General features: G+C 56.3%; 1 protein-coding gene across 2 annotated transcripts; it reads right to left on the bottom strand.

Moving 5' to 3' along the window:
- Positions 1–1,203: 1,203 nt before the first annotated feature.
- Positions 1,204–26,826, bottom strand: NUP88 (nucleoporin 88). Of its 2 annotated transcripts, XM_027047230.2 has the most exons (17): positions 26,382–26,826; positions 24,329–24,498; positions 23,450–23,575; positions 20,300–20,386; positions 17,498–17,674; positions 14,035–14,221; positions 13,451–13,598; positions 10,452–10,550; positions 6,028–6,118; positions 4,612–4,713; positions 2,942–3,100; positions 2,614–2,739; positions 2,466–2,531; positions 2,284–2,364; positions 1,924–2,050; positions 1,695–1,813; positions 1,204–1,442 (listed from the first exon to the last, which is right to left on the bottom strand). In XM_027047230.2, the coding sequence occupies exons 1-17, from the start codon at positions 26,676–26,678 to the stop codon at positions 1,379–1,381; spliced, it is 2,226 nt and encodes a 741-aa protein (XP_026903031.1). In that variant the 5' UTR covers positions 26,679–26,826; the 3' UTR covers positions 1,204–1,378. The 2 variants fall into 2 exon arrangements, with proteins under 2 accessions (XP_026903031.1, XP_053068058.1); XM_053212083.1 differs by lacking the exon at positions 4,612–4,713.
- Positions 26,827–26,878: the final 52 nt, after the last annotated feature.

The following is a 26,878-nucleotide window of genomic DNA, read 5'->3' as shown; positions in this document are numbered from 1 at the left end:
TTCACCAGCCCTAAGAATCGGGAAGTCTGTCTTCCACAGGCCAAGACGAGGACTACACGTCTGATCCCTGGGTCACTGCTGTTCTTGATAATTAGGAATTTTAATCCTAATTATGGAAATAGTGCTATAGGCTTGCCATGCGTGAGACATTTTAACTGGTTTAAAATCCCTTCATACGAAGTGCTGTTTGGTTTAAAGAACACCTATATCCTCCTTGAATTACACGGGGTTCTAGTTCCAAAATGCAATCGCTTTAAATTCTACATCAAGCGTTAAGAGCAGCCCCCAGCTAATTTCAAGGTATTAAAATTGGCACCAGTAACGAGGCGGGAAATTTGTAATCGCGAAGAAAAGCTGCCAGGGAACCGCGCCGCCGAGACCGGTGCTCTGCGGACCTTTCTTGCGGGAAGAGGCGCCGGCCGGGACCCCGGATCAGGGACTCCCCGTGGTGTCTAGGGCCGCACAGGCAAACTGTTCAAAGTCCCTCGAGAAAAGCATCCCGTAAAACCCGAACTGAGAGTCTTTCTGGCATGAAACCGTGAGGCTACCCTTGCGGGATACCCCCTTTGGCCGGGTTTTGTGTTGTCCAGTGGGAAACTGAGGCGAAGGTGGGCACCAGCCGTGTGGACAGAGGGAGGGGAGCCGGGCCGCACAACCGTCCGTGCCCACACGTTCACGCGCGTCTCACCTGACCTGCCTCCTACCTGTGACCCACCTCACCGCGTGGCTTTCAGCCGGTGTCGCTCCGCCGTCCCTGGGCAGGTGCGGGGTCACCTTTCGGAGCTCCACGCGCCGGCGGGCGTGAAGGACCGCCGATCGGAACACGGACCCACGGTGACCGTGCTGGGATGGGGCGCGACCCAGCATGGCTCTGAAAGGTAATCCTGCCTGCGGAGGCGATGGGCCAGCGGCGGCCTCAGCACCGCGGCTCCGAGCCCACACACGTTGCACAGAGCCGTTTGTACTGAAGGCGTGTCTCGAAGAACGTGTTCAAATTAAAAAGCCGCCACCTCGCTCGCCGCGAGGTCCCCTCCTTTCGGCGCTCGGGTCGGCGCCCCCACGTTCAAACGCGGCACTTGTTTTTGCTCAGGTTCGGAGACGACTCCGTGTGGCCCACGGCCGCTGGCAGAGCGCAGCTCAAGGTCTCCAGAGAGTTTTAAAACATCCCGGGCCCTCGCTGAGTGCATATAAAGCACATTCCGATTTTTAAACAAAAGCGTTTATTCAGTAACTACAAAACAAGTATGAAAGATGTGAATCACGCAGCCAAAGTTCATCTGAAAGGCCGCCTTACAAATTAGATGACGCTACCTGTCCGTTTCACAAACACGCCTGAGCCCCGACTCTGCGGCCTCGGTGTGAATCCGCGTGCGGCGGCTCAGAAGGTGACGTGGTGCCGGATGTCGTTGATCTGCTTCACCATCTCTCGGATGTGCTCGCCCCTGGAAGACCGGAGGCCGTTTACAGGGACTCGGCAGGATGCAAACGGGTCACGCGCACCGGAAACGCTCTGCCGCAATTCCCGGTGCGCGGCTTCTGACGGGAGCGCGCCCGCCACCGCCACGCAGTCCCGCTTCCGCCCCCCACCCCCAACCGTCCCCCGCGCTCCAGTGCCCGTGTGACCCCGGCTCCCGGGCCGGTGAGCGCGGGACACGCCGGCGCCCGGGAGCCCCGCGTCAGGCGAACGCACTTACTCTTCCCGCAGGACGGACTGGATGCACCTGCGCTGGTGGGCGCTCAGGGCGATGGTGGGCTTTTGAGGGCTCGGCACCTTCTCCATCTTCCGCTGCTGGTAGTCCTTCTTCATGGTCACCTCGAGTACCCAACAGAACGCGCGTCGGGCCACGGTCCACGCGCGCTCGCTGGTCCCGGGGGTGGGGGTGGGGGTGGGGGGCACGCCGGCCGCTGCGCGCCCTCGCCCACCTGTTTGATGGCATTGCCCAGGTGGCGGAGCTGCTCGGGGATCAGCTGCAGCTCCTTCTTCATGTCCCGCTCGCTGTCGGACAGGACGGGGAGCTGGGCGCGGAAGCTGTGCAGGACCGTCTGCATCCTGGAGGAGGCGGCGGTGGGCAGCTGGGCCACAACGGGGCACCCCCCGCGCCCCAGGCCCTGCCCCCGGCCGGGTGGCCTCTGACGGGGGCCCCGCCGCGCCGCCCCCCCCCCCCCCCCCCCACCGCCGCGCCTCCGAGGCCAGGCGGCAGCCGTCGCGGGCCGTCTTCCCGAACCCCGATCGGACGCGCGCTTAGTCACCACAGGGGGGCCTGGACGGCACCACCCGCCGACCTGTTCGTGAGATCCTCCTGTTTCTCCTTGGCCTCCTCGTACTTGTCGGCCAAGCGCTCCGCCATCTCCCGGAGGCTTTTCCTAAGGGCAGAAAACCAAGGGTCCTGGGGTCCACCCCGACGGGGAAGCCGGCGCGCGGTCGCGCGTGTCAGCCACGCTCCCGCGTCCCCCGCGGCGCTCACCTCTCCTCCCGGCAGTAACTCAGGTCTCCCAGCTGTTTCTTCTTCTGGTCACACAATAGCCTGACCCTTCGAGAACAAGAGAAGTGAGGTGCGATCGGAGGCCAGGCCGAGGCCGCGACCCGCCAGGGGCCCTGCGCCGCCACCCTACCTGCGCTGGATCTCCTCCTTGGCCAGGTCCTGCTTGAGGACGTACTGCTCCCGGAACACCTGCGTGGCCCGGCTGAGGAGCTGCAGGCTGTCTCCCGGCGGAGGGGCCGCGTCTCTGTCACATGACCTGTCAGCGGGGTTTCCGCGCAGGGCTCAGGCCAGGGCGGCGCCGTCCCTCCTTTCCGGCCTTCCCGTCCTTCCCCGGCCCCTCCCCCACCCGCCCACGCGGAAAGGTGCCGCACGAGACAGCGGACTGACGACACGATACACGGCGAGGATGAAAACGGGCGGGACCCGTTCCCCAGACCCACACGCCCCAAATCCCGTACTTCAGAAACGCCGGATTCGCAACGCTGCGCTGCAAAATGCTTCTGATGTGCTTTTCAAAGGAATCCGGGGTTTCGGCCAGAATGCGGAGGGGAGACTCTTCCGCTGCCTTGTCTTCCTGGGTGCAGAGCAGGGGAGGGGACACCGGATGGACCGTGCTTCTGCAAAATATAGAAGTGCGTCAGGCGCCATCTCCCGCGGTGTCCTCTACGGCGAGGACCCCAGGGGAGCACGAGCCACGGCTCCCTGAGCCGTGAGAACACCGGAGGCGAGGAGTGTCACTTGTGTGACAGGACGACACCGCGTGCTTTCTGCCCTGAAGAGTCACCTGGGGAAAGCTGTCCCTGTTCTACCAGGACCGACCTCTGACAAAGCATTTCTGCACTCCATCTTTCCAAAAAATAGTTTGGATTGACAAGAGCAACACAAAAACATAAATTCATTGGGGACTCTTTCTGCAAAGGACGGGAGAGCCGTTTGTAAACCGGAGTCACAAACAAAAATAAACGACTCGTTTCCTAGCTGTCATTTCAGATTTGGCCAGAAAACCGCTGTACATACTGGATTTGCTCTGTTGAACTTGATCCTAAAAATGAGATTCACTCGAATATTATACTCACAGCGGCGGTGGCGGGGGAGCAGACGCACCCGCGGGCGCCCGATGAGCATCCTTACGTCTGTGGGACGGGAGCTACTGTGAGGACACCTGGGTCCCCGGGGAGCTGGCGCATGTGTGGTTTTTCCCTTCGGGCTTAATGGTTTCATTCCGAAGGGACCCGGTGTGACGGGGTGTCACCGTGTTGGCAAATGTGTCGAGGTAAAAGGCGGAAAGGTGATTTTTTCCCACCTTAGTCTTGCTCGTTTTCAGTCTTAGTAGAAAAAACACAAAATTGATGGTGAATTGTTTATCTTCCTTTCCAAGTGGCATAACTGTCAACCTTCAGAGATTGTGGGGATTCCTCCAAGGACGTCAAGCGGGGGCTGGTGTTCTCAACGAGGCCTGTGCGCAGAAGCCCGTGCTCTGCACCAACACGGGGCAACTGGGGGCGGGAGGGGGTCGCGTGCCCGACACTCCGGTGGCTCCTCGGGACTCCTGCTCCCGCGCTTGTGACCCATGGGTGACCTTCAGGGCCGCCCAACAGTAAGTGGTGCTTGTAGCTTCACGGGAGCTCCTCAAAGGGAAGGATCAGGAGCCACTTTCAACCTCCCCCCCCCCCCCCCCCCCCCGCAGAGTTCACATCCCCTGGTGTCGCTCCGAGGCCGGTGGAGATGGGAAACTAGGGGGTCAGAACGCTGCGGGTCTACAGCCCCAGCGGATGTGTTCCAGCGACCTAAGCATGGTGTCACCTCCCCGGATAGAAGGGACGGTGCCGTCCCTGCGGGGGGCTCGGGCTACCCTGGAGCCTGGCACAGGGACGGCGTGGATGCCATTTCCACTAAGTCACGTGAACAGAAGAGTTTGGTATTTTACCGCTTTTCCACACTGGGAAGCAAAGTTCCCGACTCTCTGCCTAAAGTCAGTCCTTTCAGGCGTGGCAGCGACAGCAGAAACCTCCACCCCTCTCGCCTGCAGAGCGTGAATCCCACGTCTCCAAGTGGGAATGACAGGCTCGCTCCCCGCGCGGGTTCTACAGAGCGAATGAGAGCCGCGTGGGCACGAGGACGGACTTACAACAAAGGCCTGATGAGGCACTCGTAGCTGCTGGTGACACAGATCATCGTGGGCCCCAGGATGTCTGGGACGATCCAGAACCCTCGAATCGGTGCCGGCTGCCTGGAACGACACAGCCACAGCTGACTTACAGGGACGCGGGGACCTGGAAACCGAGTTAACAGCCCAGAGGCCATCTGGCTCGCCCAAACCCGGCGGTTCCCGCCAACTGACATGCGGCTCCCTGCCCGCCCCCCGGGCCCTGCCGTCTGCCCCGCCGGCATCCAACCCCGCCGACCGCCACCCGGTCACATCCCTTCGCCTACCATCTCCATCCCCGTCCCCGCCTGGCGGAGGAGAGCTGACCCGGGGACTCGCAGGGACAGCGTCCCAGGCCCTCAGATCTCCCCACTCCCCTGCCCTCGGGCGGCAGCGCTAGCGCAGCACCCCGCCCTGCAGCTCCTTCCTCGGTGCCCTTTCACCTTTCTGGGGAGGTGAGGTTGGGGGCGGGGGGGGGGGGAGGACGGGACTCCGGGAGTTAAAAGTCTTTCCGGCTTGAGATCTGCACACGCAGGAGTGCACACGGCATCCTGTGACTGCGGGGACGACGGCCCCCGTGTGACCTCCCGGCTCACCAGGTCCCCTCCCCCCAGTGGAAGCCAAGGCCGTCCCAGCCCTGACGGCGCTCACGGATTTCCTGTCTAGGGACCCGCTCCCAAGCGGCCGTTCGTGTTTACCTGTCGGAGGAGCGGATGGGAGTCGTCACCCACTTCACCCGTTCGCCTTCTGTTGCCAAGGCCGCCCTCCCCAGCCCCAGGGGTGCCCTCGCCGCAGTCCTCCGGGAGCCCCCGTGCTGCCGGTCCAGGCTCTCCCTCCTGCCGGGTCAGCCCCAGCCCCCCCTCGGCCCAGCTCCCCCGGCTGCCTCACCGTTTCCGAGCAAGGCCGCTGCAGACCCTCAGCCCTGCTCTCCTCCCTCTGCGCCCTCCCCCGGCCCGGCTCTCTGGCCGCCCTGCAGGAGCGTCCCCCGCCACCGGGCCACCCTGCAGGAACGGACCCCTCCGCACGCCCCCCTCCACACCGTCCCTCTTCCCAGGTCCACCCTCCTCCTGTGGCCCAAATGTCCAGAGGGCACCACGCGGAGGCAGGTACCCCGGTAGACCCACGGCAGTCACTCTAGGTTCTTCCCTTTCCTCTGTTCACTGAACGTTTACTGTCCGTCGGTCCATAGAAACAGTATCGCAGACACGAGGCCAACAGCGCACCGTGACGCACGCGGTCCCGGGCTCTGCCCTGACCGACCGCATGTTCTCCAAACACAAATGGCGACCTTAACACGCGCTGGGCAGAGAAGGCCCCTCTGACGACCGGACGGGAAGTTGGGGTCGCCACGCCCTCCAGGCAGAGTCGGACCGGTGGGCGACGAGGGCGGGTCCTCACCTGCAGGGCAGCGGCTTCGTACACAGGATGTGCTCCACGAAGCACTTCTGTTCCGCAGCGAGCTCCTGGAGGCTGTCCTTGTCCTCCTCATCTGCAAAAGCGCAGACACACACAAGTGACTGACGCGCAGACACAGGTCTGCAAGTTAAATGCAGCGAAGGCTTCGTCCCGGACCCCGTCCCGGGCCGCTGCTCCCCAAGCACGACGCCTTCCCGCCGCAGACACCTGCTTCCCACGGCGGGGCTCGGCTTCAGCCCGAGGGGAGTGCGTTTTCTTCGGTCGGCCGTGTGCCCCGAGGGGACACTCCCATCCCGTCCCTTCCTCGCCCACACAGGGCGTCTCACAACAGCTTCGGATGCAGTTCACAATGCACACAACCCATCCGTTTAAAGGGTGGAATTCCGTGGGAGTTTAGTGCGTTTTAAGAACTGTACAAGCGTCGCCACGGAAATTTCAGAACCCCTCACTACCCAGAAGGAACCCTTGGCTGTGCCGCTGGCCCGGCCCCAGGCGGCCACCACCAATCCGCTTTGTCCCTGCGGAGCTGCCCACCCTGCACACGTCACGTAAATCGTATCACACGTGTCCTTGTCTGGGCCTGGCTGCCTCCACTCAGCACGTTTTCGGGCCCATCCGTGTTGCACGATATGCCGTCGGATAGATGGCTGTGTACTCGGGGTGATCGTCTGGCTCTGAGGAGTGATGCTGCTGTGAACATTCGTTTACAAGTGTTCGTGTGGACGTACGTGCCCACTTCTCGTGGGTGTGCGCTGGGCAGAGGTCACGCCGTAACTGGAGGTTTGATCACCCGAGGAACCGCCACACCGTTTGCCCAAAGGGCTGGGACGTCTTACGTTTCCATAAACACCGCACCGACAACACTGGTTACTGTCATCTTTGCTTTTAGCTGCTTTAATGGGCATAAAGTGGTTTTGTGGCATCTTGTTTCATGACCAATGATGCTGAACGTTTTCGTGGGCTTAACTCTCTGTACCTTATCAAAGGAACAATCTCGATTCAACTCCTTTGTCCGTTTTTCAAATTGGGCTCTTTAACTGATTACTGAGTTCTAAGAGTTCTTTCACGTTCTAGACTCCAGTCCGTGACCGGACACGATTTGCAAATATTCACTCCCATTCCGAGGACTACCTTTGCACTCTTGTAATCGTGTTTTCTTCTGAGAGTTCTACAGGGTTAGGTCTTATTTTCAGGTCTTTGATCCCTTTTGAGTCATTTTTGTTATGCTGTGAGGCAGGGGTCCAATTTCATTCTCGTGTGTGTACACGCACCCTGGTCCCAGCACCGCTTCTTAAAAAGACTCTTCTTTCCACGCTGATGTGTCCTGGCACCCTCGTGGAAACCAACTGGACTCCCGGTCCCATGCCGTCAACCTACATGTGTATGCTTGTGTCAGCATCACACTGGATTGGCGTACCTTCTGTAAGGAGCCTTGAAATAGGGAAGTGTGGGTCCTGCAACTTTGTTCTTGTGTGTCAAGACTGTCTGTGCTATTCTAGGTCTGTAGAATCCCAAATGAATTTTAGGGTCAGCTCGTCCATTTGTGCAAAGCTAGCTAGAATTCTGACAGGCTGGCACCGGATCTGCACCTCGATCTGGGGAAGACTGGCATTTAACGGTATTAACTTTTCTGATGCACGAACATGGGAGGTTTATTTCTTTCAGTTACGCTTTATAGTCTAACAAGTGTATGTTTTATACTCTCGTTAAAGTTAAGTCTTATTTTGTGTGTTTTGATGCTATTGCAACGGGATCATTTCCTTAATTTCCTTTTGGGTTACTACTAGTGCGCAGAAACAGAACTGATACTTGTACACTGCTCCTGGGTTCTGCAACCGCTCTGGACTCACTTACTGGTATAGATCCTTTTCCAGCGGGTGTCCTATGACTCACTATGTAAAAGATCGTGTTTTTAGAGAAGAGCGTTTTCGTTCTTCCTTTCTAATCCTGATGCGTTTTATTTCACTTTCTTGGCTAATTTCCTTGCCTGGCACCTCCATTACGTTGAATGCAAGCAGCAGGAGCGGTGTCCTCTTGGATCTTGAGGGGAACGTGTGGGAGGCAGACGTGTAAACAATTCAACTGGACATTCAGCTGAGGTTTCCAAGCAAAACCCTGGCCCACGTGTCCTGGTTTCATTGGGCCAATCGCAGTAAAATGTCAGAAAAAATACAACTGGGTTTTTACAAAAACCCCAAAGATTTGATGAGTTAGGAAATTGTCCACCTACCTGAACGGCAAAAGACACTAAAATTAAGAGATTCACTGTTAGGACATCATGCTTTAGAGGAAAAAGCCACTGATGTACTCATACCTCAGAAAGATCAAAAGGTCTAAATGTCCAGTCACACAAGGGCTCTCCGAAGAGATTAGGAGTGTGACTGATCCTGTGGCCACATGAGGAGAACCCAAAATAGAGACAGGATCCCCCCGGAAAGGCCTGTGGGTGAATGGACTTCTTGCGATATACACAAGGGGACCCAAAAAGGTTCTTTAGAATTTGTAGCCACATAAACGCTGCTTGCCTCAGACTGAAAGGTCACGGAGATGATGAGAAAAGGCTGTTCCACCCCCAAAATTCCGCAGGCAGAAAGCTGGGTAATAAACCACTCTACCATAGGTAAGTGCTACCTTTCTGGAAAAGATGAAGGTTTACTCAGAGGGCAACAGTGCCAGCCCGGAGGACTATCGCCAAGCCTTGAAACCTACTAGAATTTGAGTTCTGAAACCGCGTAGGACCCGTGGTTGCGGTTTCCTTTCCATTTTCTCCCCTTCTGACCTGAAATGTCTGGAAATGATACGTATGCCTGTCCCACCACTGTGGTCTGGGAACAGAGAACTTGTTTTCTAGTTTCAAGGTCCAGGGAGAGGAATTCTGCCCCAGGATAGAATCTACTCTGCCCCAGGATAGAGTCTTTACATATCTGAGTTGGATGACGTAGAAGATTCAGGTAGGACTGGGGACCAGTGAGCTCACGAGATTTAGAGGAGCCTCTGATGTCCGCGTTGCTATAACGACGCTACGGTCGGTGTATTTGGCACGTGGGTCAGGTGTGAATCTTTGGAGGCCACGGGTTGCAACAGACTAGACAGAACAACGGACTCCCCAACGGGGCCTGTACCCAAATCCCCCGAACCTGTGAATCGTCAGGCCACAGGCAAAGAGGAAGAGAGGCCGCGGATGGAATGAGTGCTGCTCGTCGAGGTCTCAAAGATAGATCATTCTGGATTATCCGGGTGGGCCCGATGCTATGACAAGCTTCCTTAAGAGGGAAAGAGGGAAGCAGAAAAGGAGACAAGGACTCTACTCGCCCCCGCGCCCCCTGCTACCTTCGCAGCCGGAGGAAGGGGACTCTGGGCAAGGGAAGGCCGGGGAGACTGGACAAGGCTAGGGATGGGGTCTCTCCCAGAGTCTCCAGAAAGGGAGGCCCTCCCAGCACCCCTAACCTAGAGAGCTGTGAGGGAATAAATCCACACTGTTGCGGCCCGCTGAGTTCGCGGTGACTTCTCACAGCAGCAAAAGACAGCTAAGGAAAACACTTGGGCCCTTGCCCATCAAACACAGGGCTGGCTGTGGGTCTTCCGTAGATGCCCGAGCAGCCTGAGGAACTTGTCATTACTCGTTTGCTGAGTGTTGGGACCAAGAAAGGCTGCCTCTCCTTAGACGCCTCTTCTGTCTGCTGAGACGATGCAGCTTATGTCCTCTACTCGTGCGGCGTCCTACGCTGATGGATTTCTGGATGTGAATCCAACCTCGCGTTCCCGGGATAAATCCCACGGAGTCCTGGGCCGCCGTCCTTTTTGTCCGTCACTGGATTCGGTTTGCAAGCGTTCTGTTGAGGATTTTTTGCATCTGTATTCGTGAGGGGTGTGTGTCTGCAGTTTCCTGTCCTTGCACACCTGTCTCATGTTGGTGTCAGGGGAGCAGTGACCTCCACGAGCGAGGCGGGGGGGGGGGGGGGTGCTTCCTCTCCCTTCTGTTTTTGGAAGAGCCTGTCAAGAACTGGTTTCTTTAAATGCGGAACTTTTAGAGCTCATTGTCCTGAGCTTATCTCTTCGGGTAGTTGATTGTTGTTTCGATCTCTTCACTGGTTATAGGTCTGTGCTCACGTACTGGTTTTTGAGTCGGTGTCGGTAGTCTGTCTTCTTAGGGACAAGTCCATCTCGCCTTGGGGCCCTATGTGGCGCGGAGCTGTTCACGGTTCCCCATCATAACCTTGAACACCGTCACCGTGAGGTCAGCGGTAGCGTCTCCTTGTGGGGTTGGTCTCGCCAAAGGTCTGTCCGTCTTGTTGACGTTTTCCAGTGATAGTCTTTGGTTTCACTGATTTTCTCTATTACTTTTCTACTGCAAACGACTTTTCGACAGAATCTGGGAAACATACCAAAAGGCTCAGGGGACTCACCTGACCCGAGAAATTTGTGAAGCTTATGAATCCAAGTCAGCCCGACACTGTGGACGCCGGCTTCGTGAGTGCAGTGGTACCTCGAGGGACACTTGGGATCTGCAAACGGAGTCGCAAACGGAGTGCAGGCTGCGTTAGAAAATGGGTCTTAGGCACCTACCCCGGCAGCCCGCAAACGCACCGGTCCACGAAGTGACAGAAGGTAATGGGACCTGCACGCGATGCTACCACAGCAGGGATCTGACGTTTTAAAACTGGAATTCAACTTTCAAATGTATTTGAAGTATTTTTCAAAGTCATGAACACAACCCAAACGTCACTTCTAAACCTTCACAGGAGAGTTCAGCAAAACACCACCACCGGCGACCTGTCGTCCCCCTCAGCACACGCATTTATAGCTCTCGTTCTCAGGACAACACGGTGCCTGAGAAAGTCACGGCTCCGGACAACACCTGTGCCGGCGTCACCGACCCACGCGAACCTGTGCAAGCAAGTGCACGAGCGGGTCAGAGGCCCGGCTGCGGGGCAAACTGTCGTCACGGTGCGTCCAGGCAGCTGGGAAATGCCAAGTCTTACTTGTCCTGATAACGCGGACTTACAGTCTTTACGTTCAAGTTTGGATACGATTCTCTTTTTTTCCCCTTAAGTAACCTTTACTCCCAATGCAGGGCTCGAACTCACAACCCTGAACCAAAAGTCCCATGCTCTTCCGATCAAGCCAGCCAGGCACCCCAAGTAAATTTTTTTCCTTGCTATAATTCTGTTTGACATTCACTCATTCATTCTAGAGGCTGCGAGAGGGAGCGAGCGCACACGCGAGAGCACTGGCAAGGAGGGGGATGTGGGAGGAAAGGGAGGAGGAGAATCCCAAGCAGTCTCCAAGTTCAGCACAGAGCCCAACAGGGGGCTCGATCCCACGACCCTGGGATCATGACCTGAACCAAAATCAAGAGTCAGACGCTTAACTGACCGACCCACTCGGGCGCCCCGACAGTCCTTTATATTCGTACGAAGAAATACAAGGAACCGTTATGGAATTTTAATGAAAACTTCTATACTTCTCTTGACCCCTAGTATTAGCGAGACTACATGAGACTAAAAGATGAGTTCTGGACACTTTACTTCTGAATATTTATCTCTGTGACTCAGTACTTCTAAAACATTAAGCGACCAAAACAAGATACAGAAATAATTTACACGCGAAAGCTAATTTAAGATGCAACTGTCATCCATAAACCCCTAAATGAAACTCCCTTCCTTCTAAGAGCCTCGCTTTAACTTTGTGGTTCATAAATATCGTAAAGCAAATACTAGTTTTTCTTTTCTATTTTACACATCGGGGTTCTGAAAACAGCATTGTGCCACGAAGAGTTTTAAAACTCCTGGTCTATGGCGATCCTCTCTCTGAACAATAAAATATTAAAAAGTTTCCTTTTTTCTGCCCACACTTGCCGCTCGTTCAGGTTCAAATCCTCTCATTAGGTCTACTACTGTTTCCAACGACTTTTCGAGATGTGCCTGTGGTGCTGACATTAATAGAAAAACCTCAATATTGGTAAGTAAGAGAAATCTGTTACAGAAAAAGGCAACGTTAGTAACTGAAGTAGGAATTTGCCAGGCGTCCCTGTCACATGGTGGTCATCCACTCATGTCAATAAAAATCCGGGCATGTTTCAATGATTGGAAGGTGCCCTAAATAAAAACACGAACAGGTCGGTTTATTAGTTTCACAGATGTGAAAATAATTAACTCTCATTAGAAAATAAAAATGCCTATGTTTAAGATTTCCCAAAGAGGGGCGCCGGGGTGGGTCAGTGGGTTAAGTGTCGGACATCTGCTCAGGTCATGGTCTCCCAGTTGGTGAGCTTGAGCCCCGCGTCAGGCTCTGTGCTGACAGCTGGAGCCTGTCTGGGATTTTCTCTCTGCCCCATCCCACTTGCACACGTATGTGCTCGCTCTCTCTCAAAATAAAAAAAAAAAAAAAAGATTTCCCAAAGACATTATGTACCTTCATAAGGAAACCAGTGAATTTGTCGCCTATGTCACTGGGTCTCAGTCTCCTCACCCCAAAGCGAAGTTCAGAGACCACACGGACTACACCTCTGTGGATACGGCTCCGCGAGACACGCTCGGTGAGCTCCCTATGCCGGTCTGCTGCGCAGGAACTACGACCCCTGACTGTGCCGTACCAGGCGCACAGCTGGACCACCTCCAGGCAGAGGCGAGCCCCCCTCTCTCTGCACCGGGCCCAGGAAACCGACAGGAGGCTCCAAGGCGTGGTGGGAGGGCACAGGGTCACAGGGTCTCGTGTCAGAGGAACCCCAGGGGTCATCGGATGTCACCCCTACCGCTTCCAGATGAGAAAACGGACAGCAGGGGGGCTGACCGAATGCCTGACGTCGTCACAACTATGAGCGAAGCCCAGCACGCGCCAGGCTCCTTCCACTCAGCCCCACGGCGTCTCAACAACATGGGCTTCCGCCGACTCAGCATCTACTCAAAAGCTCCCCGGACGAACAGAGGTAAGTTGCCAGAAAGATACCAACCCAGGTAAGTTAAAATAAAATGAAAAGATAAAAAGGACAATATTCAAACTGGTTCTGGGGCTAACAAGACTCCGTAATGTGCTCTAAAGCGAAGAAAGAGGCTTTAGAGAGCCATCTTAATGTGAGCGTGTTACCGTTTGATTTTTAAAGTTCGTTTTAAAGTTTATTTGCATACGTTTAAGTAGTTGAATCACGAAGCCAACTTTTGAGTGGACCGGGAAGAGTTCACTATTCTGACTCCAGGGGGATCCAGACCACAGAGCACAGACCACGATCTTAAAATGTGGGAAGCACACCCAGCCTTTCCTGGACCCAAGTGCAGTGCGGTGACTGAAGCCACGGAACGCGGCTGGCTTTGCACAGCTGGGCCCCAAATCAAGGTGCCCGGGAATGGCCTGTGACCGTCTCCGTGGAAACAGGACGGGACAGGAGTAAACTCCACTAGTACATTACCTCTGTGAAGTCTGATGGGACAAGAGAAGTCAGAATCAAAGGGGTCATCCTCGCCGGACGCCAGCTTCAGGGCGAGCTCCAGCTCCACGCACTCGAACACGTACAGGGAGGGGACGAGGTCGGCCCTGGGGTCCCAGGACGTCTCCGACTGTAAGAGAACCGGCAGTTTCAGGCTTCACGCTCGTATGAGAATGCACACGGTTCGGAACAGAAGAAATTTCTCCTTAATTCCACCCCTTCACCAGGGCCTTAATGTTCTCAAAAGAGGGAAAAAAGGCTTCCCTCCTTTTGGAAGGTCGTGAATCGAGTTGAGAAGAGCCAGTTTAGCGATTCGTGGGTTCTCTGTATCTGTCATTGAGGTCACTGAAGCCCGCCGCTCCGAGCATGGACGGAGCACGTGGGCGCCTTCTAACGTCTCGCCACGTGGACTTTTAGGTGGGCTTCACCTAACGCTAGGTGTCTGATTTCCCAACGACACAGAGGTGCCAGACATAAAGGAAAATCCTAGCGTCCTGAGCGTTCTCGCCGGCCCGGGAACCACACGCAGCGCCGGAGACGCGAACGCAGACACGGGCCTGGCTCACCGTCTGCTCGTCTTCCTCCTCCCCTTCCAGCACGACGCAGTGGTACAGCACGCCCGACTCCGTGGCGATCACCAGGATGTTGGGGACGCAGGGCAAGCAGAGGATGGCACAGGCGTCGTAGCCGTAGTTGTCCTCTGCCGCGGGGCGCATGGGCAGCGGGCCTAGCAGCTTCCCGACGGTCCCGGGGCTGAGGGAAGAGGGAAAACATACTCGGACAGGTTGACGGAAGACAACCACGCCACCGCGACCCCTTTTCTGCAGCTGCCGGGCCCCAACTGAAAACACAGTGCCACGGGGGCACCCGGAGGCCTCAGTCGGTTGCGTGTCTGACTCTTGATTTTGGCTCAGGTTGCGATCTTGAGGTTCGTGGGACTGAGCCCCACATCGGGCTCTAGGCTGACAGTGCAAAGCCTGCTTGGGATCCTCTCTCTCTCCCTCCCCCTCCTCCACTTTCCCAGAGGTAGACATAGAAAAAAGAGAGAGAGAGAGAGAGAGAGAGAGAGAGAGAGAGAAAGAGAAAAGAAAGAAAGAAAGAAAAGAAAAAGGAAAAGAAAAGAAACCAGAAGCTTTACGAAAAAACAGAAACAGAAAATTCCATGGCACCGGTACTCCTGATGTCTCCACGTCTCACTTTCCCCTGGACTTCTGTCTCCCTGGTGCCTCTCAACTGGAGGTAACTTTGTGCGCGAGGGGACGCTGACAATGTCTGAAGACATTTCTGGTTCTCACGACCAGGGAGGCGGGGGCGGGAGGGTGCTTACTGGTGTCCAGAGCAGAGATGCGGCTCAACACTGCCCCGCCCCCCAGGATGCCTCCGCAGCAGTCGCTCAGCGCAGAGTCCCCGGGGCAGGGGCCCAGAGGCCGTGCCCCCTGCTCACTCTGGCTCCAGCCTCCCTCACCCCAGCGAGGCCGCGCTCCTGCAAAGGCCAGAGGAGAGCTCCCAGCTGCTAAGTCCACGGGCCACCAACCCAACGTGCTGCTGCATTTACTGTGGGCTCACAGCTGCCTCCCTCATCCTTCACGCGTGCACTCCGGTCTCCTGGCTCTCTTCGGGCCCCTCCGGACACCCCTCTCTCACTTCTGGCTCGAAAATACTGGCGCTCCCCAGCATCTTGTTACAAGCCCTCTTGGCTTCACAGCACACACTCACGCGAGGGCACACCGAGCCACGCCTGGCCGGAACTACTACGGACAGCCTGTACTTTCTCCCAAAACGGAACTGCTCTTCGGGGCCTCGGACCCAGTATTTAACTGGATTAGAGCTACAGTGACTGGGTGCTGGGTGACACCCCCAGGAACCGGTGATGTCGGTCAAACTCACATTTGTCCAGAATTACAAGACCACGTGCTAAGTTCGACAATGTGAGAACGAACCAGGTATAGAGAGAGTGAGGTAAGAAAGGCGTCAAACACAAGTAAGCCCGGGGGCGCGGAGAAGGTTGAACGTGTGACTCTGGATTTTGGCTCAGGTCACAATCCCAAGGTTCGTCAGGCTCTGTGCTGACAGTGTGGACCCTGCTGGGGATTCTCCCTCTCTCCCTCCCTCTCTGCCCCTCGTCTGCTTGCTCTCTCTCAAAATAAACGAATAAACATTAAAAAAAAAAAAAAAAGATCAATGGGAAAGTATATTCTGGGAAGGGGTGGTGAACCTTCCAAGCTAAGGAGCAGCTCTGGAAAGTTCTGGAAGCATGAACGACAAGGACCGGCAGGAAGGAGACTTGGCTTTCTAAGAGAACAGAAGACAAGTCAGCAGGCCACGTCAAGGCCCTCAGAGCCTCCCTGCCGGGCGACAGCGTCAGCAGAGGTTCATGTGAAGAGGGACAGAGCTTCACTTTCCTAAGATCAATCTGACAGTAGTGAGGGGGTGACACTGAGGGAACCGAGATGGGGTTCAGGGCAGCGACCGAAGGGGACGAGGGTCTGGGCAGGAGATGAGGGTCCGAAGCAAGGACAACAGGACGGAGAAGGGGGTTGGCGCTCAGGGAGTTTTCGTGGTTAAGGGCAACAGAATGTGGGGCTGGGCTGGACCCGAGAGGCTGCGGAAGGCGACCAGGTGATGAGATGCGGATAGGTGGGTGCCGGCCGTGGGCGGAGGGAGGCGACAGCGTTACCACGACGGCCAACTCCGAGCAGGGGACGTTCAGGTGGCGGCGGATGCGGCTGAGAGGGAGTCCCCGCCCGCGGCAACCGCGGAGGTCCCTGTTCTCCCCTTTGTGATTCTGCTCCCGCAGGGACCCAGCAGATCCCTCAGCCTGAGCTCGGATGCCAGGGGCCACCCTCCTCCCCCCAGCTTACCCCTCCCTCTTGCAGCGCCTGAGGCCTAGGACTCACACCTGCCGCTCGGGGCGGGGCGGGCCTGACTTCATAGGGGGCCAGACAACTCATAAATGAATCAAGTCCGTTATCCTCTGGCCTCACGCCTTTTGGGTCACAAACGGGCCCAGGATCCTCACCCTCTCCCGCCTGCGACCGTCACCCGGACTGGTGATCCTCTCTGTCTGGTCCCCTAGTTCCAAATGTCCACGGACCGTTTCCACTTTATGAGCCCACTACCCTGTCCAACTGACCACCTGTAATAACAACCCCCACTAGCCACCCCTCCTGACCCCAGTTTTGTCTTCACGGCTCACCCCCTAACCCGACCGGGAACGGAGTCTTACGGACCCTTCCTCCGTAGGAAGCGTGTCCGCTTCTGCCCCTGCTTCGGAACGGCCCCCGTTCCGATCCCGTAGACGGTCACCTAACGTCTGCAGCAGCGTCTCTAAATGTCTCTCTGCCCCAGAGAGGGTCTCTCTGTCCCTAACCGTCTGCTTTGTCCTTCTGTTTAGAAACCATCACTGGCTTCCCACCAACCTATTCCTACAGAAAAGACCGCACGTTCCCCAATTTCTCCCCGGGCAGATACTTCCGGCTTTACCACGCAACGCTCCGCAGCCAAAACCACGGCTCCAGCCACGAGAGCCTGACCACTGAGCCGCGAGAGACACACGCCCTGGGGACTACAGTAGTCATGCCCTTCCCTGACCTTCGGTTAATCCTCATTAGAGGTCAGTCTCTGTCCACGAAAACCTCCCCGACTTCTTCAGTCGCGGCACGCTCTCCTTCCTCTGGGTCCTCCCGCCCGTGCACCGTGCGTGGTCTGGGGACTCACAAGCAGGGCGCAGGTCCCCACCACTAGCTGCCCTCTCAGTGCCTGGCTCACACGAGATGCACGACACTTTTGTGCTTTAGACTTCGTGAAAACAAATCCAGTCTTCGGTGATTATCTAAGAACGTTACAGAACCGACCCAAATAATACGAGGCAACCAAAGCTTACACGGTCTGTACGCATCTTTCCCCAAGATATGCAAAGCAAGCATCAAGAGGCTGCCACACGTCGAGAGATGGGACACCCACCCATGGACCCCAGTCTGGCCGGGCCGGTCCACGAGGGGCATCCGTGGATGGCACCCCCCCACTCACCTGTGAACCAGACTGACGTACGTGAGGAAGGTCTCTCCGTTCTCGTACAAGATGTACAGCGGGTACCCCACTATGTCACCTTTGCCTTTCTGTCCAAACATGGTCTTCGGGACCGCTGACAACGGCCCGAAGTCAAACGCCACCGCTGTCTCGCCCAGAGACGCAGTGTATGCCCTTCTGAAAAGACATTTAAAAACCAATGGGTCAAAAACAAGAATGAAAATGAAACGTCTGCTAACAGGAGATGGGGATGGATATTGCACTCAACGGAGGACACAAAATAGAGCACAATTAAACGACAGAAACACGAAATTATACCCCGTTTCCTCTTAGTTTAAGCATATAGACACGCAGACAGGACAGATACACGCACACACAGAGAGACAGGAAGCAAACGCTGAGCAGAGGGACACGTTCACTCCACAAGTATCTCCTTCGCATCGGCCCCACGTCCCGGGCCCCACGCTGTTACGGGGTGCTGGGGACCCACCAGTGACTTCAACCAAGGCCCCACCCTCCAGGGAGACACGCAGGGCACATGCAGAAAGGAACACGCGGCACAAAGCCAGAAAATGACATTGTCAAGAAAAATGAAGTTGGGGAGGGGGGCTGCCTCGGGCTGGGCTGCCTGGGAAGGACCCTGACGCGGTGATGTCTGAGCACGGATTCAAAGGAAGGAGGGGAGGCGTCAGCGGCCACATGGGCAGGGGGTGCATGTTGTCTGAGGAATGAACAGCGAGGAGGCTGAGCTCAGAACCGGGACACAGAGGGAGAAAGAAACTGGAGGGGACATCCTGTGGGTTGCGGTCAAGAATAAAGCAGAATGAAGGGCGCCTGGGGGGCTCAGTCAGTTCAGCGTCCGACTTCGGCTCAGGTCATGATCTCACAGTTCGTGAATTCAAGCCCCACTTAGGGCTCTGTGCTGACAGCTCAGGGCCTGGAGCCCGCTTCAGATTCTGTGTCTCCGTCTCTCTCTGTTCCTCCTCTACTTGTGCTCTTTCTCTCCCTCAAAAATAAGTAAACGTTGAAAAAAAAAAAAAGAATAGGATGGAATGACCTGCTTTATACCCAAAGTGTCACTCTGGCTGCCACGTCAAACTATAGGAAACTATAGGAGATGACAAAGATTTCTTCTTCTTAATATTTTTCTGTAGGTTTCCCCAATTTTCTACAATAAACACGTATTATCTTTATCATCAAGAAAAACAAATGACGAAACACGCGACTTCGTATTTTAAAGTTCAGTATGACGGGTTATCCGAGGAGACTCCAGTTCAATACAGGGTTACTAAGTGCGGGTAGAACGAACTTATACGGTTGGAGGAGCGATGTCACTTTGTTGTGCTGCAACCACCACGCGTGAGTGTATCGCGTGGAAAGGTATATGGTGTCAGGAGGCAGGGAAAAAAAATGAGGAAGCCCCAAATCAGAACAAAAGAACAGCCTGCGTTCAACTAATGACCAGGACAACGAAGGGACAACAGACATGGAAGTCAGAGAGACTTCAAGTGACCCCTGGCCGTCAAAAGTTACCAGGAGCTTAATAAATGCAGGCGTGTTCCCCATGATGACAGCAGGTGTCGATGAGTGAGTGCCAACCCCGTGCCAGGACCCAGGCTACGCACTTTTATGCATCACCTCGTCCATCCCGTACGGCGATCCTAGTAGAAAGCGCCGTGATTCTACTTTATATTCACGGAACACAGTCATGGACACGAGGCTCGGGGCCGCTGAACGGCCGGCGTGCGCCACAGTGAACACATGGCAGGGCAGAGATCAGAACCCGGGGCCTGGAGCTCGGAACAAGTGCGCGGGCAGGGAAGGTGCCCGACCCCAGGGGTGGGGGGGACCTGCCGAGTCCCGGAGGCCGGTACCTGCCACGCGGGGGTGGAAGCTTTAATTTAAGAAGCGACTGCCCGACACTGACATCGCTGAGCTGAAACGCTCACCCTGAGACTCTCCCGGAGAGTGAAATCGGCCCCAGGTCAGCGGCACCCTGGGACTGGGCGCCAGCGCGGGCTCTCCACGTTCCCAAACGTTAAGATCCAATAAACGTAAGTTCACAGCCCGAGATCAGCAATCACGGGGCGAGGCGGGGACTGTGGGTCAGGGGCAAGGGCAGTACAGATCTAGACCCCCGCTGCCCCCGCCCCACCGCGCTGTTCACACACCGAAGAGCTACGTGGGAAGTAGTCAGAGGACGAAGAGTTGGGAAAACAGGAATAAACACGACTACTAGAGACGACCACCACGGAGACGTGGAAAGAACCAAATGGAACTTCTAAAAATACAGCTACTAAAAGCGTCACTCTACGTGCACAGGCTGTGGGCGGTCCTGTGTGGTCATCACCAGAAAGACCGGTCAGGAGGCCAGAGGGACGGGGTTTGTGAGTTCCAAGGGTGACCGCTGGTGGTCGGGGAGCCTGGAGCGTGCCCCTGTGAGGGGTGGGCGGGGTGGGCGCCAGAGTCAGAAGGGCTCCCTCTTCCTCTCCAGGTTCTGGGTGTACATGGTCTGGGAGGCGGGCGGCCCGACACTCTGACCTTGAACCTCTGCCATGGCATAACTTATCGCCTCTGTCAGGACACAGGAGGGAGCCCGTGCCAGGCAGTCATTCTAGAACCTTCTCAAGAAGGGAGCAGCTGGCAGCGATAGTGACCCTCAGCCACTCTGTCCTGCCACCCACTTCTGCTCACTCCTCAGGTCCCCAGCAGTGTGGTCACCGCTGGAAAACCTTATAATCTCTGTTAAAACTGCACTTACGAGCCCAATAAATGAACTATTTTGTGACACAAATAACTCACCTTTTATTGAGTATCAGGCTCTCCTCTTCCGCTTCTGAAAGCACAATGACCTTGACGGGTGTCTGAGGCTCACGGAGAGAGTAGATCCTGGCGAACAGAAGAGCACAGAGCCCGCACTTAAAATTCTTTTCTTTTTTAACAACGTTCAAAGTTTTGAGAGAGAGACGGAGTGCGCACGCAGAGTGGGGGAGGGGCCGAGAGAGACAAAATCCCAAGCACGTTCCCCATCCTCCCAGAGCCGGACTCGGGGCTCGGTCCCAAGGACCGTGAGATCCTGACCCGAGCTGAAATCAAACAACTGAGCCCCCGGGTGCCCCAAAACTCTTTCATCTCAAAAGCGCCCTTCTCCTCCATCTGATCGCTGCCGCAGAATCTTCCTACTGGTTTTTACAACCATTTCTCTGCCAAAGGGCGTGCTCGCACTGACAAAGCAGCCCGCTTCGCCTGTGTCCGTGGGCCCTGCACAAACACCCTCTCTCGCCCCCGAAGCCCTATGAGCCCGCCGCACCCCGCCACGGGTCTGGATCTACCCCCGAGTCCGCAGGCACACTCACCTCGTCCCAGCGTCCCCCCAACCGTCCCAAGTGCACCAGCACCCCCGCGCGTGCACCCCGACTCTGCAGCCACATCCCGCCGACCCCTGTACGCCCACCGGGCGCAGAGGGAGGGACACCCGGCCCCCAACTACCCGCGTTGCTGGACGAGACGCAGCACCACGTCGTCCCTACTTTCTCAAGCAGAGCATAAAACCGGAAATGCTTTCTGTACATTTTTTTTGCCAAGATCATTTTAATCTAAAATAACAAAGTCAACGACACATGTGGCTACGGTTAAAAGGAGAATTTTCAAAAGGCCAATAACATCGTTATCAGAAATCTAACACCCCTTATAAAGCCCGTGTGGAGTCAATCACTTACCTCATCCATCCACCCTCAGAAGTTTTAAACTCCGTTTGCTCCGTTACCAGCGAAATACCATTTAATAGACGTTTTCAACAAAAATCTGATGCAACCGACCACGCACGCACGGTGGTCTTCCTGGCTGCCCGCGCGCACTCCTGACCTCAAGGTGCGTGCTAATACCAGATGGGACGCGTGAGAAGGGAAGGCAGCGGAAGGGACAGCAAGCACAAGGGAGCGTCGAGGGGCATCCTGTTGCCCCGAAGCCGTCCACAGGCTCCAGAGGTCAACAGGGGAGGAAAGACCTGTGCCTGTGCCAGAGGTCAACAGGGGGAGGGAAGTGACCGGTGCCCCGTACTTATTTATTTTTCACAAGTTCGTTTATTGTGAGGGAGAGTGCGTTCACGCACGAGCAGGGGAGAGGCAGAGAGAGAGAGAGAGAGCGAGCGCGCGCGAGCCAAGCAGACTCCACACTCAGTGCAGAGCCCGACGTGGGGCTCAAATTCACGAACCATGAGGTCACGACCTGAGCCAGACACTTGACAGACTAAGCCGCCTGGGTGCCCCCAACACCCCATATTTTAAAAAGAACCTCAACAGTTGGGACCAGATACCTCCTTCTGGGCGTCACACGAGAAAGGCCTCGGCCACACCCCGGCCCCCAGCCGGTTTCCCAGCCCACGTGACAGGAAGACCAGGAGCCCGTCAGTGTTCAGGACGAGCTCTGTGAAGGGAGGGCGGCCCCTCCTGCTTTCCAAGGCAGACGGGTGGGCAGGGCGACACTCAGCCAGACTTAGAGGTGCCTGTATGTAGTAACGGGAGACTTGTGTCTCCTGTCCTGGCTGAATGCCAGACGTGCTGCGGGAGCCACAGGCCACCAGGTCGGGGAATTCTCGGCTGAACCTGACACCTCACATCCCAGGGCTGGTGGCACGGGAGTACTATATGGTATCTACTTCCTATACGGAAATTTCTAGGGCCGGGCTGGAACAGCGTCAGGACTATGGTGCAGGTGCTCAGTTCCCTGTGGCCCTTGGGGGGCAGAGGAAAGGACCCTGGCAGGTCCCATGACTCCACAGGAAAGAGCACAATGGTTACGCTGAGGGTGCAGGAGATAGCACGTGTGTGTACGCCCACCGTGAGAGCGAGCCCAGGGCACTACCGCTCACAGAGCGCCTCCGTCACCAGCGGCCCGAGGCTAAGTGCCGCCCGGGCCAGGTGGGGGCGGGAGTGGGGGGGATGCACACACCTGCACGGAGCCTACCACGTCAACGGAGGTCACTGGTGGCAGACAGGACCGAACGAGGATCGGGGTCAGGCCCACCCCCTTTACAGACAGCTGTCTCCCTCAGCTGTCCCATTCTCCCTACCCCCACTACCGAGGAGCTGGACCCAGAGGAAGCAGGAGGCAGCCCCTCCTTACACATCGCCCCCACCTCAGGGTGCAGGGACAGAAACAAGAGCCAGAGGAGACCAGGCCCTCCCCACCCGTTTCAGATGCCCCAGTCTGGGCCTGTGAGAAGGGGCCACGACATGCTGCTGATGTGGACTGAACATCAGAGTTTTAAACTGGACAGACCAAGTTTTACTAACTAAAAGTGACTGGAAAGCTCTGAGATCTAAGAGGCCAGAAAGGGATCAACCATTCAGCAGGGAAGGAAAGGCTGATAAGGCACAGCTAAAAACGGTGATTAGGAAAAATGAAACCGGAGGGACCCATCAGCTGGGTCTCCCCAGTAAATGTTTCACATGAGGCAGATCCAGAAAGTTAACTGGGAACGTTATAGAAATCTCTGGAAGACTGGAGCATGTGATCGTAGAGTTCAAACCCCGGAGGGGCGTTTAGAAGCTGTCAGATCGAACCTGCTCGTTTTACAAGATTGGAAACTGAGGCTCCCCTAAAAAGAATTTCGGATCTCGAAGACAGAGGCGGTGTTGGGACAAGAATTCAAATCTCTCAACTCCCACTTGTATTCTTTTCCCAATGGTACACGACCTCCAAGATGACACGTTGAGAGGGGACGTGCCAGCAGACCGGTAAAGGAGACGGACGGGACGAGCCAAGACAGAGCGGCAGTGGCTCCGGCACGCAGGGGAGGGCGTTCAGACGACCTGCCTGCACACTGGTCACAGGGCCACGAGGCAGAGCCGTCGGCCGTCCCGGGACCCGTTCAGTGGAGCCCCAGCTGTCAGCCAACGAGCAGAAAGAGAATCTCCCCTCGCAAAGCTCCGAGAGAGAAACAGAGCGTACCTGATCACGTTGTCCGAGGTCAGCAGCACGACGTGGGGGTCCAGCAGCTCACTCGGGTACCAGGCGGCGTGCTTCAGAGTCAGGGAGGCCGAGCTGGTGAAGAACCTCTCGGCGACAGGCGTGGTGCTAAAGCGAGCACAACAGCTCCCTAAAACGTTCTGCAGCACGTGAATGGAAACCTACAGGGAAATCTATCTTACTACCGCTTGGTCCTTTCCGTCAAATTTCTCTCAACTCGTGCTGAGAGCAAAGCATCTACTCAGTCAATATCAGTAAGAACCGAAATAAAAAGATTTTCTAAAGTACAGAGTGTTTTCTAAAAATGACCTCATATGTGATCTTAGGTGTCACGTCTTACTTGACCCCTGCAGGAGCCCTGTGAGAAACTGCTCGGGAACTACCATCACTGTTGCGGATGTGAGGAAATGGATTTAGAAAGCGGACGTTTTACGGGGACCGGGTCTCTGTGCTGTGGAGCTAAAGGGGGGTTTCTAGCTTGCTTTCTTTTCTACAAATCTGAGTCAGACTCTCGCTCGTCTGGATTTGTTGAAAAACACAAGACACCAAAACTAAACTCAGTCAAACTACGAGCAAACGGTCTGACTCCCAGACACTAGCTGCTTTCGACACGTCATGCTGCTTCTACCTACTTGAAAATGGAACCCCGATTAGACAGCGCTTCGACAGTTCGGGCAGAAGAAACGTGACCTTACATATAGCACAGACGCGACAGCAGGCAGCCAAGGCGCAGACCAGCTGGAACACCGCGATGTTCGATTCGTGGCACAGAAAATGCACCTTAACCACCACGGGGCTCGAACAACTGACCGCGCGTACGACAGAAGACACAGACACACGTTCCGTGGACGTAGGACTTACCTACAATTCACTGTTAGTTTTCCGCCTTCGAATTCAGAATTCTTCCCCCATCTTTTGGGCAGCTCTAACACCGTAAGTCCTTTCATTCCTATGAGTGCCACATGCTGCTGCGTGGGACTTAACAGGACTTGATAGATTTCAAACAGGGGCGGATTTATGCAAAGCAACCTCTGGAAATTAAAAGCAAACTGGTCAAAATAGCTCGTGTCCAGGTAAACACACGTGGCAGGTGCTTGGGAGCACAACAGTTACCCTATACTACACTACAGCTGTGCACCACAACTAACGCAGGACTTGCCGTAGGACAATGAAGCAGCCTGGATAACGGCTAACACTTGGGCCCTTAACTGATGGAAGATTTTTTTTTTAATTTTTTTTTTCTTCAACGTTTTTATTTATTTTTGGGACAGAGAGAGACAGAGCACGAACGGGGGAGGGGCAGAGAGAGAGGGAGACACAGCATCGGAAACAGGCTCCAGGCTCCGAGCCATCAGCCCAGAGCCCGACGCGGGGCTCGAACTCACGGACCGTGAGATCGTGACCTGGCTGAAGTCGGACGCTTAACCGACTGCGCCACCCAGGCACCCCATGATGGAAGATTTTTAACCACTGAGACTGGAATGTTACAAGGAACGCACCACATTTCCCTACCCTGTAAAATAAATACTCTGCCTAATTTCCCTTTTCTTAAAAAAAATTTTTTTAATGTTCATTTTTGAGAGAGACAGGGAGGGAGGGAGGCGGAGGAGGGGCAGAGACACAGAATCCGAAGCAGGGTCCAGGCTCGGAGCTGTCAGCACAGAGCCCGACGTGGGGCTCAAACTCACAAACCGTGAGATGGTGACAGGAGCCGAAGTCGGACGCTTAACTGACTGAAGCCACCCAGGCATCCCTAAATATTTTTTAATTGCTTTATTTTTGAGAGAGTGAGAGAGAGAGGGGGAGAGGGAGAGGGGGAGAGAGAGAGAGAGCGCGTGCGCGCGCAGGGGAGGGCAAAGAGAGCGCGAGACACAGAATCCAAAGTAGGCCCCCAGGCTCTGAGCTGTCTGCACAGAGCCCGACGCGGGGCTTGAACTCACGAACCATGAGATCGTGACCTGAGCTGAAGTCAGACGCTTAACTCACCGAACCACCCGGGCGCCCCATAATTTCCCTTTTCGCGACCAAACTCCAGCCTGCCCCTGGCAGTCCCACTCCCCACCTGCATTCTGCACCCCCATCAGGTCAGCCTGTGTAGACCCGTGCCCTGTTTTCAGGACTGCAGAAACCTGCCGAGCACCCCGTGAAAATCAAGTCATTTCTCATCAGCGAGAGTCCGCCAGTGGCTCGGGGCAGAGGTCATGCGGTAGAACAGGCGGCACGTTTTCTGTGTTTTAATCTTTGAAAGAAGGGAAGCCGGTAATTACAAGCAAACGCTGCAACGACTGACCACAGCGAGTCTGGGCCGCTCTCTGTCTAGCCCCAATTTCACACGCGGTCCGCTACAATCAGAAACAAGCAAAACTCCCTCCCTTCCAACTTGGGGAACGAGCTCATCTTCTAGAAGCGAAAAGAAGGAATTCACAGGGGACTCCTGCACCGCAGGCACAAAACCCGAAACCCGGGTTTTTCAAGTCTACCCGCTGCTTCGGCGCCCGGCGCAACCCCAGGAGGGAGTCAGGATTACGCTTATTATCTGGCGGGCGTCCCGTCGCGGAACCGGCTTCTCAGAACCAGCCTCCCGAGAAACGCCCCCCGCACCCCCACGCTCTCTCCGCTCCCCTTCATCGCGGGTGTCTTCCTGGCGGCTTGCACGGCCGCTGCCCTGAGCTCGGGCCCCAAGAACCCACGCTCCCCGAGAGCATGAGTTGCTCTAACGGTGTCGGAGACCGTAAGCCTCTGACGAGGGAACAAAGACGCAAAGGGAGGCCGCCAGAGGCCAAAACGACGAGGAGAGGCGCCTCCCGCTCTCAGTTGGGCGCCCCCCAAGGGACGAGGGCTTACACCTGTCGGCACACCTGCCGGCGTGCGCGGGAGACCCGAACCCCGGGCAGGCCCCTGCCGAGGGCCGTACCTGGTACTGGGAGAGGGAGGGCTCCTCGCCCCAGCCGCCGAGGCCCCGCAGCCGGACCACCAGGAAGGAGCTGTCGTCCGCGTCCCACAGGAAGAGCTCTCCGCCCAGGCCCAACACCAGGTTCCTCGTGAGCAGCGGCGGCGACGAGGGCGACGGGGAACCCGTCGGCTTCTCGGCTTCGGCCGGGCTCTGGCTCTGGCTCTTCAGCCCCTCGCGGAGCCGCAAGAACACGGCGTGGTTGGGAAGCCAGGACTGCCACGGCTCCCCGTCGCCCGCGGGCCCCTCGGCTGCCGCCATCTTGGCCCCACTGCGCTCGTCTCCCCAGTCGCTCCGCGCGCCGCAGAGCGCAGCCAATCCGCGGGCGGCCGGTCGCCCTTCGGCCAATCACCGAGCAGGCAGGCCGGAAGCACGCGTCCACGGGGGCGGGGCCAAAGGGAGGGCTGCGCGCCCGGCGGGCGTGTAGTCGGGGCCGCCGAGGCGGCTCGGCAGCTGCGGGA

The sequence above is a fragment of the Acinonyx jubatus genome, chromosome E1 (assembly GCF_027475565.1).
Source record: "Acinonyx jubatus isolate Ajub_Pintada_27869175 chromosome E1, VMU_Ajub_asm_v1.0, whole genome shotgun sequence".
NCBI classification, from domain to species: domain Eukaryota; kingdom Metazoa; phylum Chordata; class Mammalia; order Carnivora; family Felidae; genus Acinonyx; species Acinonyx jubatus.
Note: the sequence above shows the minus strand (reverse complement) of the source record. Positions and strands in the feature narration are given on the sequence as shown.

What these genes read in the sequence shown, in the direction of transcription:
- NUP88 (XM_027047230.2), bottom strand. Translation starts at nt 26,678, where the DNA reads ATGGCGGCAGCCGAGGGGCCCGCGGGCGACGGGGAGCCGTGGCAGTCC. An exon ending in TACGTCAGTCTGGTTCACAG is followed by an intron (nt 14,222 to 17,497) that starts GTGAGTGGGGGG and finishes CTCTTCCCTCAG; the next exon opens with CCCCGGGACCGTCGGGAAGC. An exon ending in TGGGCAATGCCATCAAACAG is followed by an intron (nt 1,814 to 1,923) that starts GTGGGCGAGGGC and finishes TGGGTACTCGAG; the next exon opens with GTGACCATGAAGAAGGACTA.